Source organism: Gopherus flavomarginatus, chromosome 6, assembly GCF_025201925.1.
Source record: "Gopherus flavomarginatus isolate rGopFla2 chromosome 6, rGopFla2.mat.asm, whole genome shotgun sequence".
Taxonomy (NCBI): Eukaryota; Metazoa; Chordata; order Testudines; family Testudinidae; genus Gopherus; species Gopherus flavomarginatus.
Genome location: NC_066622.1, coordinates 137,969,014 through 137,985,627, shown reverse-complemented (window position 1 = coordinate 137,985,627; position 16,614 = coordinate 137,969,014). Strand labels below are relative to the sequence as shown.

General features: G+C 46.3%; 1 protein-coding gene across 3 annotated transcripts in view; it reads left to right on the top strand.

The window, feature by feature from the left end:
- Window positions 1-271: 271 nt before the first annotated feature.
- FBXW4 (F-box and WD repeat domain containing 4) overlaps window positions 272-16,614 on the top strand; it is an 89,285-nt gene continuing 72,942 nt past the window's right edge. The window contains exon 1 of one of the 3 annotated variants that reach the window (XM_050958172.1): window positions 272-615. In XM_050958172.1, coding sequence (XP_050814129.1) covers window positions 368-615 — 248 coding nt within the window. In that variant the 5' untranslated portion in view covers window positions 272-367. The remainder of the gene's footprint in view (window positions 616-16,614) is intronic. The other 2 variants (XM_050958171.1, XM_050958170.1) reach the window with 2 other exon arrangements.

Genomic DNA, 16,614 nt, shown 5'->3' with positions numbered 1-16,614 from the left:
CATGCTGGCGTCCGGGGCCTGGATGATACTGTTAAATTATTGTCCGTGCACATGAGTGGCCCTTTCCCGGCCCCTGGCTCTCCGTGCCCTGGCAGCGCTGGGCTCGTTATTCCGTTATAAGGAATATTTGGCTGCCCTGGCCAGTGGGTGGGTGCGTGTGGAGCCCAGCCCGGGCACCCAGGCTGGTCTGAGCCCTGGGCCCAGTGCCTGGGTTAATTAGCCCGAGGCCAGGCCCTGTCTGCCCCGGAGTGACAGGCAGCTGCTCCTGCCCCATGTGACTGGGGGGAGGCTGCCCCGCTGCAGGGCTTGGCCTCCCCCAGGCAGCAGCAGCTCCGGCTCCGGGAGGAGGGGCAGGGGCTGCTGCTCCATGGGGAGGGAGGGCAGCCCGCGGCCCCCCCAGGCGGAGGGGGGATGCGGGGCCGCCCGCCCCTCCCTGCTGTGGGCCCTGCCCGAGGAGCTGCTGCTGCTCATCTGCTCCTACCTGGACGCGCAGGCCCTGGGCCGGCTGGGCCAGGTCTGCCGGCGGCTGCGCGCCTTCTCCGGCCGGGACCTGCTCTGGAGGCGCATCGCCCGCGGCTGCCTCAACTCCGGCTTCACCCAGCTCGGCGCCGACCTGTAAGCGCTCCCCGCGCCCGCCTCGCGGGCTGCCCGGGCCGGCCGCGGCGGGTGGGAAAGGCTGCGGAGGCCGCGGCCTAGCTGGTTGCCAGGGGCCGGCGCGGTCGCTAAGGCGCAGCGGGGGCTCCGCGGCCGTAAGGGGGCTATTCCCGAAGCGCGGCTGCGCCCAAGGGCCCGATCCGGCCCCCACTGGAGGCCAGGGCGAGGGGGCGCCAGGCCCCTCGTCACCCCCCCCCCCCCCCGTGTGCAGCCGGAGCTTGGCCCTATGGGTGACTGGGGCTGGGTCCCCCCTATGGCTGACAAGGGTTAAAAAGCCATGAGGGGGCATGTCACGCAGCCCCGCCCTGTGCTAGGCACTGTACAGACCAGTATGAAGCCCCCACCCCTGCCATGAAATCCATGTGTGTGCGTGTGCATATAGACACCCCCCAAATCCCCATCCTCCCCCCTAAACGTGGTGGGCATGAAAAGGGGGGGGAGCCACGTGTAGCCCCGGTAAGTGGGTTATCACGAATGACGCACACGTGAGCACACACCTGCATCCAAAATATTCTCGCTAGTGTTGGCCAGGTATTAGCCTTGCTCCCTGTGTGTGACGTCTGGTGATGTCCCATGCCGGCCATGTCTATGGTTTTACAGTCACCTTTACCTAAAACCAAAAAATTCTCTTTTCCTTGGTGCCCTGTGGAAGGTTCGTTCAGCAGTGAAATTGTCCGTGCAGAATGCTGTCAAGTTAAAAGTTGCTCCAAACTGTTTGTCCAAGCTTTGTCCAAACCAAAGACCATATTAAAATAATAATGCAGATAGCTCTTGAGCATAGTTTGTAAGCTCTTTGAGGTGTGGCCCGTCTTTCCCCCTATGTCTTTGTACAGTGCCATGCACAATGGGGCTTGTGTCTTGGTTGGAGGCCCTAGAGCTACTGTAATACAAATAGATAATAATAAAAACATATTCCACCGAAATGTTTGAAATTACAGCACATCATTATATGTGAGCAAAAATTATACTGACTACATATGAAGCAGAAAGTAATTTTTTTTTGTCCAAACTGAAAGAAAGGTCAGGCTTGACAAAGCCCTGGCTGGGATGATTTAGCTGGGATTGGTCCTGCTTTGAGCAGGGGGTTGGACTAGATACCTCCTGAGGTCCCTTCCAACCTGGATAGTCTATGACTCTATGAAATGCAGAAAGTAACCAATGTGCATTAATAGTAAATTGGGCTATTTTGAATTCTCTTGCTTTTAATAACCCAGATGTAATTAGTAGCCAGTAAAGGCACTTGTTTGTTTACAACATACAAATCTTTGTGTCTCACATGCTGCTCATTCCATCTCCTCTCCTATTCTCTGCCTACAAATTGTCCTTAAGGGCTCAGTCTAGCTAACCTTTTACTTGTGCAAATGTTCCTTTGTAGTAAATGGGATTACCCATGTGCGTGAAGTTACTTATGTGTATTTTTGGCTGGATAAGGCCTGTAAGGATAGGGAAAACAGAAACTACTGAGAAACCCACAAGGGAGACCTGAGTTTTTATTTTTCTTATTAACTAGCCACTTGTGGCCATCACAGAAGAAATGGCTCTTCAGGACACATGTATTGTAGGACCCTTTGGGGTTTATGGGTTATAAACTCTTCAGGGCAGGAACCTCATTTTCTTGCTTGGATGTAAAGCTTGTAGCACATTTTAGGATTTGTCAACCGTTTCTGCGTGGAGCCCTATTCATTGTGGCTTTGCATGGACACAAGTATCGGCCTACATGAAACAGCTTGCGGCATTGGGGCTTGGGTTGCTGAGGATCCAAACATTGTTTGCTTCTCTTTAAAATCTATTAAGCTCCTTATACAGTGTATGAAACGCTGTCTTAAGCAGCCACATGACATTTACTTTTCTTGTATGCAGTATTGTTGTAGCCATGTCGGTCCCAGGATATTACAGAAACAAGGTGGACCAACTTCTGTTGATGAGAGACAAGCTTTTGAGCTTACACAGACCTAAAGAAGAGTTCTGAGTAAGCTCAAAATCTTGTCTCTCTCTCGCCAACAGAAGTTGGTCCAATAAAAGATATTACCTCACTCACCTTGTCCCTCTAATTTACTTTCCTTATTACTTTTGGGACTCCAACAGATAGATGATAAACTTCTTTAAAAATTAGCATACTTCTTTAAAAAACGTTTCCTACTGATCTGTATAAAAATGTTCCTGAACAAAAATATATCCAAGCACCAAGGCTCAAACAAGAGCTTAGATTGTGGGAGGGGGCTAATGGGAGATGTGGGAACTTCCCACATATAGATTTTAAGATCAGAAGATATGGTTGCATCATCTAGCCTGACCTCCTGTATAAAACAGATCATAGAATTAAAATCTCAGCCATGCTGAGTGCGATACAAACCTGTGTAGGAAAAGCCAGTTGATGTTCAAGTCTAACACCTAACCCACTCGGCCGTCACAGCCCAGGACTGCACTCTTTGCTCAGGCAATGCTCCCTTTGAAGTCAACGGGAGTGAGGGCTGTGGGGCAGCTGTGCATTGTGGCTGCTGGAGTCTGTCTGCTTTGATATATTATTTTGTCTCCTGAGGAAATGAAGTTCTGTATTTTTTCATTAAGAATAAGGTGGTGCAGTGCCGCTCCGGCTGCGGGAGGGATCAGGTGTACAGCAGAGCAGGTGCAACACAGTGGAACGTAGGCCAATAAAGAGCTACAAAAAGCTTCAGTAAGTTTGCAGGGGATATGAGTGGAGGATGTTTGTAAAAGGGGGCAAGGGTGCTTGAACCTACATAAGCTGCCAGGGTTTTGGTGTTCTCTTAGATGCTCTTTGGACAATTTCTTTGATAATTCTGGCGCATCCTTTTAAAATGTTTCTTTTAATACCTCTGCACGCTGAGTACTATTTGAATACTGACAGTATGGTCCGTGCTGTATAAATGGATACACAGTCCTGGTCCCAGAGAATTTACAGTCAGACATGGACAATACACTAAGTCAGTGGTTTTCAACCTGTGGTCCCTGGACCCATGGGGGTCTGCAAACTACGTCTAAGATTTCCAGAAGGTCTTCCCTTCCATTTGACCTTTTCTTAGGGGCCTACAAATGAGAAAAGGTTGGAACCACTGCGCCAGATGACACTACAAGCTGCTTATGCAGCAACCTCAAGGAGTATGAGGTGGCTAACCAGCAGGCTTGAAAAACCAGGGAACCTCAAGAAGGGCAACAGGGGGATGGCTCACTTGATGATTCCCTGTTCTGTTCTTTCCCTCTGGGGCACCTGGCATTGGCCACTGTCAGAAGACAGGATGCTGGGTTAGATGGACCTTTGGTCTGACCCAGTCTGGCCGTTCTCATGATCTTCAGTCTTTGTTGAGGTAAATAAACTGAGTATCACAGCATCGGCTGTGTGCAGATCTGCTGGCTTTGCGTGGAGATTAAAGATCTCATAGCACTTCTTGGGTGAGAATTATCCCAATGTTCTTTGCCAAAATCTCCACACCTCTGTACACCAGCATGTTCCCTCCTTTCTCCCCAGTTTTGGTGTGTCAGTATAGAGGTATCTCGTGAAGAGCTGTGGAGTGAAAGGGGTGAGATAAATGTTCCATGTAGCACTGCTGCACACAGGTACCAAACTTGCACCTATGCTTTACTGATATTGGATTAACAGACCTTCCATGGCAGCTTTAAGTTTACTAGCTTTTTCTTCCTTGTCTATCTCCTGGTCTTTGTGTGTGTCTGGAAGCTGGAGACTTGGGGTGTAGGGGATAAGTGTCTATACATAAGGAATGATGGTGATTTGGTATAGGTGGCTCACTGGTCACAACTTAACTATTAGAGTAGGTGCTTAAACTAAACCATTACAGGGTGAACGGAGTGGTGATAGAGACCAAAGATGGTTGGGCCATCTTGTCTGCCACTCCAACTCTGGCTCATGCAAGATTATTCTCTGGAGATTTGCCAGTTTAGTTTGAAATGATATAAGTAGTAGGGGTTCCTTCACTTTCTTTAGAGAAGCAATGGAAACATTGCCTAAAATTAAGGTTTTTGTTTTCAGGAAGTTTGTACAACTACGTTCACTAGGGAAAGAGAGCAAAGAATGCTGGTGCCCTTACCAATAAATGTGTTGAACTGCACAGTTCTAGCAGAGATTTCAAACGGTTGGCCCATGAGAGGTTAGCACAAGAAATATGCTAGTGTGGAAGGTGTAAAATTCTGTGCAAATTTTCTTTTGATGGTACAGAAGTCCCATTTGCGGTAGCTTTATGATTTATTATTTCTGCTGTTAAGTAACTTGTTAAACAGACATCTGATAACACTGTACGTGAGACAGAGGTAAATTTGGGTCTGAAATATGGGATGTCCTTGCTTAATTTTTTTTTCCCCTTCGTTTTCTTAAAGGAACAGCAACATATCTCTCAAAATTTTCTAAGTATAACTGAAGATTTCTGTAACTGAAATCTCAGAGAAACAAAGCTATTTTTTTGTTTGTATGTTTGACTGTGTTGTCCTTTCACTACTGTATGAACCTTTCATAGAGCAGTGGGAAAGAGAGACCCTTTCACCCTCCACCTCCCTTTTTTAGAAAAGGTGATTGTAAAACTGTAAACATTGGCAGCAGGGTGAGGTAGTAACTGAAACTCCTTGAATTCATTCTTTGAAACTGCCTAGATTTCAGGTTGACTGTGCCCATCATATTTGTATCTGGGCACATATTCAGACACCCACCCAACAACAACAACAACAACAACCCCAACCCTGCTGAAGTGGTTCAGTCACATAGATTGGGTCCTTTTCTTTTAATCTCAGACTTTGACTGTTTCACACAATCAGTTGTTGGTGCTGAGTGGTGGCTTAAAATGTAATGCAACATTAACAACCTCTCACTCACACCACCTCAGGTAAACACAGCTAATTAGGAGATGTGTGTTTAAGTGATGTTTCGTATTCAGTCTGTTGATGCAACCACACACCTGAGGGAAAAGGAATGAATTTTCCTTGAACAATGTTCTTAATAAAATTATCCCTGGAAAAAATAGGAAAGAACGTCACTAATTCACACCCATTGTGTATTAAGGACTCTGGGGCCTGATTCAGGAGAGCACTTAGGAATGTGCATGAGTGCTTTGTTGGATCAAGCTATTGGTGAATCAACCAGCAAACAAACATTTCAAACATTTTATATCACAGAGTACTTTGTTTTTTGACCAGTGTGGTTGTTGAATGTGACCCTGCAAACTCCGTCGGCAGAATTCCCACTGACCCACTGGGCAGGTTCTTTGTGGAGCAGCTGCAGGATGAGACCCGAAATTTAGAATTGTATTTACATTTTATTTATATTACAGAAGTGCCTACAGACCTCAGGCTCAAGTGGCATTAGTGGCCCCATTGTGGTGGCTGCTGTGCAAACCCAGTAAACCCAGTAAAAATACAGTTTAAAGAGCTTGCAGCCTAAGTGTCCAGGCTCCATGCACGTACCGGGGTCTGCCCTGGCACAGTGCATTGCAGCATCGGGGCCTAGGTTAATGACCAGATGCAATAGCTGGAGGCAGGACACTTCCTGGTTAAAAGTGTACGGTAGGGTATCATGTACAAGTCCTGTCTTAATAACTGTCTTTGCAGCTGAACCTTAACTGAGAAATGGTGTGAAACCATTGCTTTGGGTAAGAATAATTATGATGTATTATGGTCGTGCCTAGAGATCCCAACCTCAGTTGTGCCTGGTGCTGCACAGCGCACAGTAAGAGACAGGCCCTGCCCTGAAGCGCTTACAGTCTAAATAGATAAGGCTTGTTTGCATCCTCTGTTTAGGCTATAAGCTCTTCAGAGCGGTAGGGGCAGTGGAGGCTGAGGGAGTTGAAGCAACTTGCCCTCAATACCACAGCTGAGTCTCCACACTCCTATCCTGTTTCTAACTACCAGACCTTATTTTCTCTCAAACTTATTAGCAAAGAACCAATTCTGAGGACCTTCTATTATATTGAAAGAAAGAAAGAAAAAAGCAAAGTAACCAGTGGCATAAACTTATTTTCTTCTTGTTATGAAGGAATTTTAAAAGGCAAGTTAAAGATGTGGCCTAAACAACTTGACAGTGTGTACTTTGTGATGTATAATAATTGTCAAAAATATTCAAAATGTTCTGCTGCATATTTATCCCTACTCCTCATTCCTGACTTACCCATTGGGAGACTTCACTTGTTCTCCAGTGTAGCTTAATACAGGGGTTCTCAAACTGGGGGTTGGGACTGCTCAGGGGGTTGTAAGGTTATTACATGGGGGGTCACAAGCTGCCAGCCTCCACCCCAAACCCCGCTTCGCCTCCAGCATTTATAACGGTGTTAAATATATAAACAAGTGTTTTTAATTTATAAAGGGGTCGCAATCAGGATGACCAGATGTCCTGATTTTATAGGGACAGTCCTGATTTTTGGGTCTTTTTCCTATATAGGCTCCTATTACCCCCTACTCCGTTCCCGATTTTTCACATTTGCTGTCTGGTCATCCTACAGTCAAAGGCTTGCTATGTGAAGCAAGGGGGTCACTGGTACAAAAGTTTGAGAACCACTGGCATCATACATTTTTTCACAGACATATTTATTGTCTTCAGCCATTTGCAAATATCATGTTTAATAGTTTCGGTGAGTTAATAAAAAGTAGAGTTCACTTATATGTTTAAAAAAAGAAAAGCAAACACCTGCAAGAACAGGAAATGGCTGATCTGCGCAAGTGTAGAAATGCAAACTGCATTAATGACAGGAGGCATCTTCCTGAGGCATCCGGGAGTGGAGGTGCAAAGCTTCTTTATCTCCCTTCAGACCCTGTAAAGCAGTTTTAGAGTTCTTCTGGCTTTTAAGTCCAGTAAGGAAGCAGGCAGTAAAGTGAGACAGAAGCTGCAGAGAGGCTTGCTGTCCAGGGAGAGTACAGCAGAGTCTCTGCCACTCCTGTGAAGCCCAGAAGCATGGCATGCAGTTAACTGGCCACAGTGTGCTTGAAAACTCAGGGTGGGCAGACAACGCTTCTTGTCATCTTCTCCCCCCTCCCTCTCAACACCTTTTAAACTTAATAATGAACAATACACGGATCTATCAGGATAGCTTTCAGGTCTGTAAATTACTCCCACTAGTCTAGGGCACGAAATGAGATTGTTTCTGGTAAGATCTTGAGGCTGAAGTGGAAGAGGAACTTTTGCGTAGATCAGAGCTTAAAAAATGCATCCAGCATCTACTAGCCCGGGACTAAGCCTACTGATCAGAGTGAAAACACTTGTGTCGCTGTACCCCTGCAGCGTAAAGACACTATTTGTTCCTTGTATCCAGTCTTCTCATATTGCAACTCAACTTTAAAAAAACTTTTTTTTTTAAAAGAATGTACTTTACTACTAGGGTTAGTTGACTAGTGGAAAATACCTTCACACATTCACAGTAATTCTGTTAAGGCAGCTTCTCAAGAGGTTTTAAGCTCCTGTCAAAGGCAAAATCCTGCTGCAGCTTTAACTGTGAAGCCACACTTTATGCCTCCATAATAGGGAACAGTTCTGCATGTGAAGAGAGATGGATCAGAGGACTGGACATGTCTCTCCATATCCGGATTCAGTGATGCTTATTAAGTAGCTGGCAGCTTTGAGCAAGGGTCTGTGTCTAGCACAAGGCGCTGATCCTAATCAAGGCCTCCGGACACTACCCTAATATGCATTTAATAATGATAGGATAAATGATGGACATGGACCTAGACGTAGGAACTAGGGCACTGGGGGGCTGCTGCCTGGGCGTGAAGTGGTTTCCATTATATACAGGGTTTATAGTTTGGTTCAATGGCTCTCAGCACCCCCACTATACAGATTGTTCCAGTGCCCCCGGACATGGAGCGCAGCAATGGTAATATACGGTGGCATCTTGTCAGCATATGCCCTCTGTTCTGTTGCTCTTTGCTGGCCTGTTCTGCTGTGTTTACGTTGTCTCTAGGGCTCGCTTCCATTTCAGAATTGTCTCTTTTCTTAGCTATTTGAAAAAAAGAAAAAGTTATCCCAGCCATAAGCTAAATGTGGGTCATGCACTAAAGGGGGTTAGGTGGAATTCCTCTACTGCAGTAGTTCTCAAACTGTGGGTCGGGACCCCAAGGTGGGTGGCGACCGCATTTTAATGGGGCTGCCAGGGCTGGCCTGGGGCCGAAGCCCGAGCCCCACCGCCCAGGGCCGGAGCGGAAGCACAAGGGCTTCAGCCCTAGGCAGCAGGGTGCAGGTTACAGGCCCTCTACTTGGGGCTGAACCCTTGAGCTTTGGCCTTCGGCCCCCCTCGGGGGCAGCAGAGCTTGGGTGGGCTCAGGCTTGAGGCTGATTGGTGATGGCCAGTGTAGGGAAACCTTCTGTCTGTGTTGTATCTATTCTGAAGATAGACAGGTTTTCCCTCCTTTGGGGCACCTTTTGTCAACTGTGAAAGAAAGAGAAACGTCGCCAACCTGCTTCTGCATCTTTGCCTACTGCGCAAATGCAGATTGAAGTTAGCGACTCAGAATGGCCAGCACTTTTGGGAATGTGCATAGTTATTGGGAGGGATAGTCCCTGCTCCTGGAAAAATAAAGCAAGAGGCCATCACATAGGGCCGCCCAGAGGATTCAGGAGGCCTGGGGTCTTCCCGCCACCAAATTGCCGCCAAAGACCTGGCACTTCGGCGGCGGGTCCCGGGGCGGAAGGACCCCCGGCCGTGGGTCCTCGGGGCACTTCGGCGGCAGGTCCCAGAGCAGAAGGACCCCCGGCTGTGGGTCTTCGGGGCACTTCGGCGGCAGGTCCTGGGACGGAAGGACCCCCCGCTGCCAAATTGCTGCCGAAGACCTGGAGCGGAAGAAGTTCCGGGGGCCCGGGCACCACGAGAGTGGGGCAATTTGCCCCGGGCCCTGAAAAACTCTCGTGGGGGCTCTTGGGGCAAATTGCCCCACTTGCCCCTCCGTCTGGGCAGCCCTGCTGCCGCATCTTCTGTAAGACAGTATCTGTTCTTGCAGGCACCATTGTTTGAGCTCATGCTGAACTTACACAAAGCAAGTAGGAATCTCCCAATAAAAGGCTGGAAGATCTTGCAGTTGCAGAAGTATCTTTCATGACTGCAGGAGACTGGTTATCAGGGATCACCAAACACTGCTAGAGGGGAAGCATTCGGAGGAAACTTATTCACTCTTGGCTGAGCAATATTTTTTTTTTTTGAGGGGCCCAGGGCAGTCACTGTGGAGGGGTGGCCTGGGATCACCTGGGGCAGTGGTACGAAGGGACTGACCCACTCTCTCACTTCAGCAGCTGGGAAGTATGGCCCATAAGGAATATTGTATTTCTTCTGGTAACTCTGCCAAGAAAGAGAGGAAATCCATAACTTGAGCAGAATATTTAAACTTTTTGTGGGGTGGGGGGTGAGGTCGGAAGGGGGAAATGAAAATCTTTTTATAGTGGGTTTGGTGAAATTATTTTATCCTGGAAATGTAGTGGACGATAAGAAATGTTCATTTTCTTTTTCTTACAACCCAGCAACAAGCTCTTCTCTTTACACAGGACTTTCAGTTCTGTGCACACCTGATGGAGGACAGATCCTGCTGCAGTCAAATACTGTAGAGCAAGCTTCAGAGTATTGGGAGTGGGTTCGTTAATCTAGTTGTCTGCTGATAAAGACACCCAGCTGATGTGCGGGGTTTTATAAGTTGTAGTCGGTTCCCATGGTTAGAAAGCATTGTAACCATTGCACCTTGGGCTGTAATTTCTTTAGAATTTACTAGTTAAAGTCTTGATTCTGCTTGTCTGATTTCACTGGTGCCGTCTTATGCACCCTTTTTATGTGAAAAGAACAGGAGTACTTGTGGCACCTTAGAGACTCACGAAAGCTTATGCTGAAATAAATTTGTTAGTCTCTAAGATGCCACAAGTACTCCTGTTCTTTTTGCGGATACAGATTAACACGGCTGCTACTTTGAAACCTGTCACTTTTTATGTGAGAAGTCCCATTGTTGCAGCAGGAAGTACTTACGCAGCCGAAGGTCATGGGATCAGGCACGTAATTAATCTGACAATACAGTGGAGGTGCATGAGACCCGATGAAGGTCCAAAGTCATCAAAGATCAAATCTTTCTGAAAACATTGCCCTATGGAAGATTGGTTGATTATTCTTGAAGGGCTTTGTAGCAGAAGGATGCTCTTAGAGAGGGTGCTAAATGAGGTGTCTTAATTTTTTTTAATTATGAAGAAATTTCGTCCTTCAAACTTGTGTGTTTTTTAAAAAGAATTGAGAGCTATGTTTAGTGAATTGTCCGGGTGCTCACCTTAAACTGTCCTTTGTTTTATAGACCGTACCTGCCAGCATTTGAAAGCTATCGCTGTCTAATCTTTGTTGTACAGGTGTTTGCAAAGATGATAGGTACATAAGAATGGCCAGACTGGGTCAGACCAATGGTCCTTGTAGCCCAGTATCCTGTGTTCCGACAGTGGCCAATGCCAGGTGCCCCAGAGAGAATGAACAGAACAGGGAATCATTGAGTGATTCATCCCCTGTGGTTCACTTCCAGCTTCTGGCTGTCAAAGGCTTAAGGATACCCAGAGCATGGGGTTGCATCCCTGACCATTTTGGCTAATAGCCATTGATGGACCTGTCCTCCAGGAACATATCTAGTTCTGTTTTTGAATCCAGTTATAGTCTTGGCCTTTACAACATCCCCTGGCAACAGGTTGACTGTGCGTTGGGTGAAGCAATACTTTGGTTTGTTTTCAACCTGCTGCCTGTTCATTTCATTGGGTGACCCCTAGTTCTGGTGCTATGGGAAGGAGTAAACAACCAGGAGTACCTTAATATCTAAGCAATGTCCTCCCCGTTCTAATGTTACCCTTGCCTTGGGGCCCCTGTGCTGCTGCTGTGCTTTGTGTAAATAGAAACGTTTCAGAAGTCAAATCGATGGTCACTTTCCAGCTCCATTGAAATGCACTGGGTGCAGGAGAGCTGTCTTGAGGGACAGTGGAACTAAATGGCAGATATTTTACTGTTTAAGAAGCAAAGCAGGCTGGCCCTTCTACCTAGGGAATGTTGTCAAGCGTGCTAGGAGCAGAGGACGGCTTGCTACCAGGAGTCGCTGTAGTAGCTAGCAAGTAGCATGGGTTAAGCAGAGGCCAGCTGTGGCAGGCACTAATTGCACATGACCCTTTCCTGCACAACCCCCCCTTCCCATCCCAAGGTAATCTGGACTGATGTCCCTCAGCTAAGTGGGTGACTAGCCACATAAAGTGAAAGATCCTTTTTGAGCTGTAACTGACCTTTTTGGAACCTTGCAAGCTATATTCGGGCTTACTGCGTGCCTGTGTGTCAGACTGGGGCACTTGCCTGCGCGTTGTATGGGAAGTCTCTGCTGGAGGCAGCACATGGGGGCAGTGTGGGTGTTAAACCATTGGCTGAGCAAGGGACTTGGAATCAGTACGTGGGGGTGATTTTACCTGTGGGGAGGGAGGTGTTTCAGAATCGTGAATAGAATTGAATGTGGGCACAGAGCCCAAAATCTGTCTGGGAGAGTCTTAAGTGATGATGTGGCTGCTGTGCCGGACTTGACTTCTCAGCCTCTTAGATCCTAATGCAGAGCACTCTCTGGCCCTGCAGACTCTTGTGAGAGCTCTTTGGAATTCCTCCTTGCACAGTTTTTTTCTGGCGTTGGGAAAATGGAAGGTGAACTCGGGAAGCTCTAACTTTCTTCTCTGGCCTGGCTTTACTGATCATAAACTTACACGCTGCAGAAGGTTTCCTGGGGACGAAAAGCTGCGTGTGGGTGGGGGTGTTTAAAATGGGTCACATGTCCAGGAATGCAGTCAAATTTTAATGGTGTCTAAGTGCCGGAAAGCATAGACAAGGGGAGGGGGAGAGAGGAGAGAAAAATGAGCCCCAGGCTATGGAAAGAAGGCTGGGAAAAAGAGAATCTGGCCAGGCCCCGGGGCCAGGTTAGAGATTCCTACACGCATTAACAGCCACAGGAGATGTTTATTTACAAGGGGCTAATCTTTTCTGGGTGCTCTGTCATTTTAAAAACAATATCAGTTCTTGGGAACAGGACTGGAGGGCACCTTGGAGATAGGTGAGAGGAGTTACAGAAATCGGGGGGCACCTGTTCTTGTCTGTTAAGATTCCTTCCTTCCTCTTGCATCCGGTATTGCTGGTAACTGTCCGCCACTGAGAAATGCAAATACCATTTACTTAAAAGGAAAACTCCAGCGTATTCTGATCGCTACCTCAGACTGCAGAGAGACTTTAAAAGTTTGTCTTCATTCTTCCATTTTTTTAATGCTTCCCCTCACCAGGAGCTCCAGGACACAGGGAAAGTGACTTAGCATTTAAACACACGAGAGTGATGGGATTTTAAAGTTGGCGTGAAGTCAGATCTGTTGGTAGATCCAAATATGGATCATGAAATCAAATGGTAGCAAAGTCTCACAAAAGTGATAGTGTTTTTTTTTGTTTGTTTTCTTTTGGGATTCCCAATTTGAGATCCTCTCAAAGGGGCCAGGTTTTCAGAAAGATCCTAGCACCCCGTCTCTGATAATCAGTCCCTTTTAAGGTGTCTCGATTTGGGCATATGGGAACGCCAAGGCATCCAAAGTCCCTTGCCACTTGTGGAAATCCTATCATGTTGTTTTGCAGCTCCACTGGCTTTCTCATGCATTTAAATGTGGAGTGCTGTCACTGTCAGGATGGCGGCGCCTTGGTAGCTAGTCTTTAATATGTTTGGCACCTTTTCTCAGCTCTCTTCAAAAAGAGGGATTGGAATCTTTTCTTTGTTTCTTAAGATTTTGCTAGAGTTTCCTGAGTGGTGTAATTACCAGCAAGATGGGATGCAGGGGGCTGTCAAGAACAAAAGAAGGCCAGAATCTTAAAAGAAGAGTGGCTGTCCCTTGGAATTCTGTAATACCCTGAGTCTAAGCCAGCAGTGTGTACAAATGCGTCATGGCTGTGCCATCAACAGGCCATTCAGGCTAATATTCCTGCAGTACCGTGTGTTCTGTTATGGTTCGTTATCGTCAGAGAAGTGGCTATCTAAAAATGACACCTCTGCTCTCAGTATCTTCTGAGTTCTGTCTGCTGGCTTTCATGGCAGGAGAGGGAGAGGTTAGTTGTGCAGAGTGAGTCTGGCTAAGGTGTTCTTTTCTGCCTTGTGCATAGTCGGGAGGATTTTAGCTAGGTTGCAATTGCTGGATCTTTCTCATTGGTGACACCAGTGGCAGAGTCCGTTCTGAGTTTGTGCTGCTGGTAGAGAGAGGGATCATCTCATAGGTTGACCATTTAGATCTTCTAGACTCATGGCAAGAGAGGAGGTGCTACTTATGCCTTTGCAGAATATTGCTTAACTTTCAAGATGTCAGTGCTTTCTTAATCAATCCGTCCTTGGGTTCTAACTGGACCTTTTCCCCTTTGGATGTCAACTTTGCGTGGGAGGTAGTTTTCCCTCCCCTTGAGGGACATGCGCCCCATTGCTGTTTGCTTAGTATTAATAACAGTACATTAGTTCTCACTTCAAAGGGGAAATGGACCAAAAGGGCCGTTATTGAGATATCTTCAGTGACCTTGTTTTTGTAAGGGAAACCTGGGAGTCTGTGAGCCCCTGAAATTCTCACCTCAATAGTGTGATTTCTGGAAAGTCCCACCTTAAGGATACTAAAGGCGTCCTTAAGTATCGGGGAGTAGCCATGTTAGTCCGTATCCACAAAAACAACAAGGCGTCCAGTGGCACCTTAAAGACTAACACATTTATTTGGGCATAAGCTTTCATGGGTAAAAAACCCACTTCTGCAGATGCAACATCCTTGATAAAGGCACCCTTGTTGTTTTAAAATGCACTTTGTAGACTCCTAGATTCTAAGGCCAGAAGGGACCATTGTGATCATCTGGTCTGACCTCCTGTCTAACACAGGCCAGAGATCTGCCCCCAATAATTCCTAGAGCAGACCTTGTAGAAAAAACATCCAGTCTTGTTTTAAAACAATGTCTGTGATGGAGAATCCACCACAACCCTTGGTAAGTTGTTCCAGTTGTTAATTACCCTCAGTGTTGAAAACATTTGCACCTTACTTCTAGCTTGAATTTATCTAGCTTCAACCTCCAGGCATTAGATCATGTTATATACTTCTCTCTGCTAGATTGAAGAGCCCTCTATCAAATTACTGTTCCCTGTATAGATACTTATAGACCGTGATCATGTCACCCCTCCACCTTTTCTTTGTTAAGCTAAATAGATCCTTGAGCCTCTCACTATAGGGCTTGTTTTCCAATCCTTAATCTTACTTGTGGCTTTTCTCTGAGCACTCTCCAATTTTTCAAGATCCTCTTGAAGTGTGGACACAGTATTCCCAGAAGCAATCTCCCCACTGCCAATTACAGCGGCAAAATAACTCTCTTCTACTGCTGAAGATTCCCCTGTTTATGCATCCAAGGGCATGTTAGCCCCTTTGACCACAGCGTTGCACTGGGAACTTGTGGGCAGCTGATTATCCACCATAGCCCCCCAAGTCCCTGCTTCTCAGGATAGAGTCCGCCATGCTGGAAGTATGACCTGCATTCTTTGTTCCTAGATGTGTGACTTTACATTTGGTTATATTAAAATGTGTATTGTTTACTTGTGCCCAGTTTACCAAGCAATCTAGATTTCTCTTTATCAACCAGCAGTCCTCTTCATTATTAACCACTCCTCCAATCTTTGTCATCTACAGTAATGATTTTGTTTTCTACCAGGTCACTGATAAAATGTTAAACAGTGTAGGGCCAAGAACTAATCCCTGGAAGATCCCACTAGTAACACAACTGCTTGATGATGATTTCCTGTTTCAATTTCATCTGCCATTTTGCAATGTTGATAAATGCAAAGCGATGTACATTCAAAAACATAATCCCAACTATACATATAAAACAATTGAGTCTAAATTAGCTGTTACCACTCAAGAAAGAGATTTTGGAGTCATTGTGGGTAGTTCTCTGAAATCATCCGCTCAATGTGCAGCGGCTGTCAAAAAAACTAACAGAATGTTAGGAATCATTAAGAAAGGGATAGAGGATAAGACTGAAAATATCATATTGCCTCTGTATAAATCCATGGGACACCCACACTGTGAATACTGCGAGCAGATGTGGTCGCTCCATCTCAAAAAAGATATACTGCAATTGGGAAAGGTACAGAAAAAGGCAACAAAAATGATGAGGGGTATGGAACGGCTTAATTAATAAGAGATTAGTAAGACTGGGACTTTTCAGCTTGGAAAAGAGACAACTAAGGGACGAGGGGGAGATATGATAGAGGTCTATAAAATCATGACTGGTGTGGAGAAAGTAAATCAGAAAGTGTTATTTACTCCTTCTCATAACACAAGTACTAGGGTCCACCAAATGAAATAGGCAGCAGTTTTAAAACAAAGAAAAGGAAGTATTTTTTCACACAACTCTCAGTCAACCTGTGGAACTCATTGCCAGAGGATGTTGTTGAGGCCAAGTCTATAACAGAGTTCAAAAAAGAACTAGATCCATTCATGAAGGATGGGTCCATTAATGGCTATTAGCCAGTCTGGGCAGGATGGCCATGCTCTGAAGTTTCTCTAGCTTTTGTTCACCAGAAGCTGGGAATGGCTCACTTGATGATTTCCTGTTCTGTTCATTCCCTCTGGGGCATCTGGCATTGGCCACTGTCGGAAGACAGGATACTGGGCTAGATGGATCATTGGTCTGATCCAGTCTGGCCGTTCTTGTGTTAAGTACATTTTGAGACATATTTGGAGACTTTGTAGCAAGGTTGCTATGGAGCAGGCTGGAGGTGCACCTGCGGAGCAGTTTGGGAAAGCCACAGAATGCAATAGCAGGAGAGATTATGAATCAGGATAAAGGTGCATTGGCAGAGCTTGGGAATGGGGAGGGTGTTGTGACTTTGGGACTGGAACGACAGGTGGTGCAGCCGTTCACAGTTGGGGGTGCATCTGTGCCCATTCTCTAGTGTTTGCTGGTGTTGTCTTAGCTCCCCTGCTCACTTTCA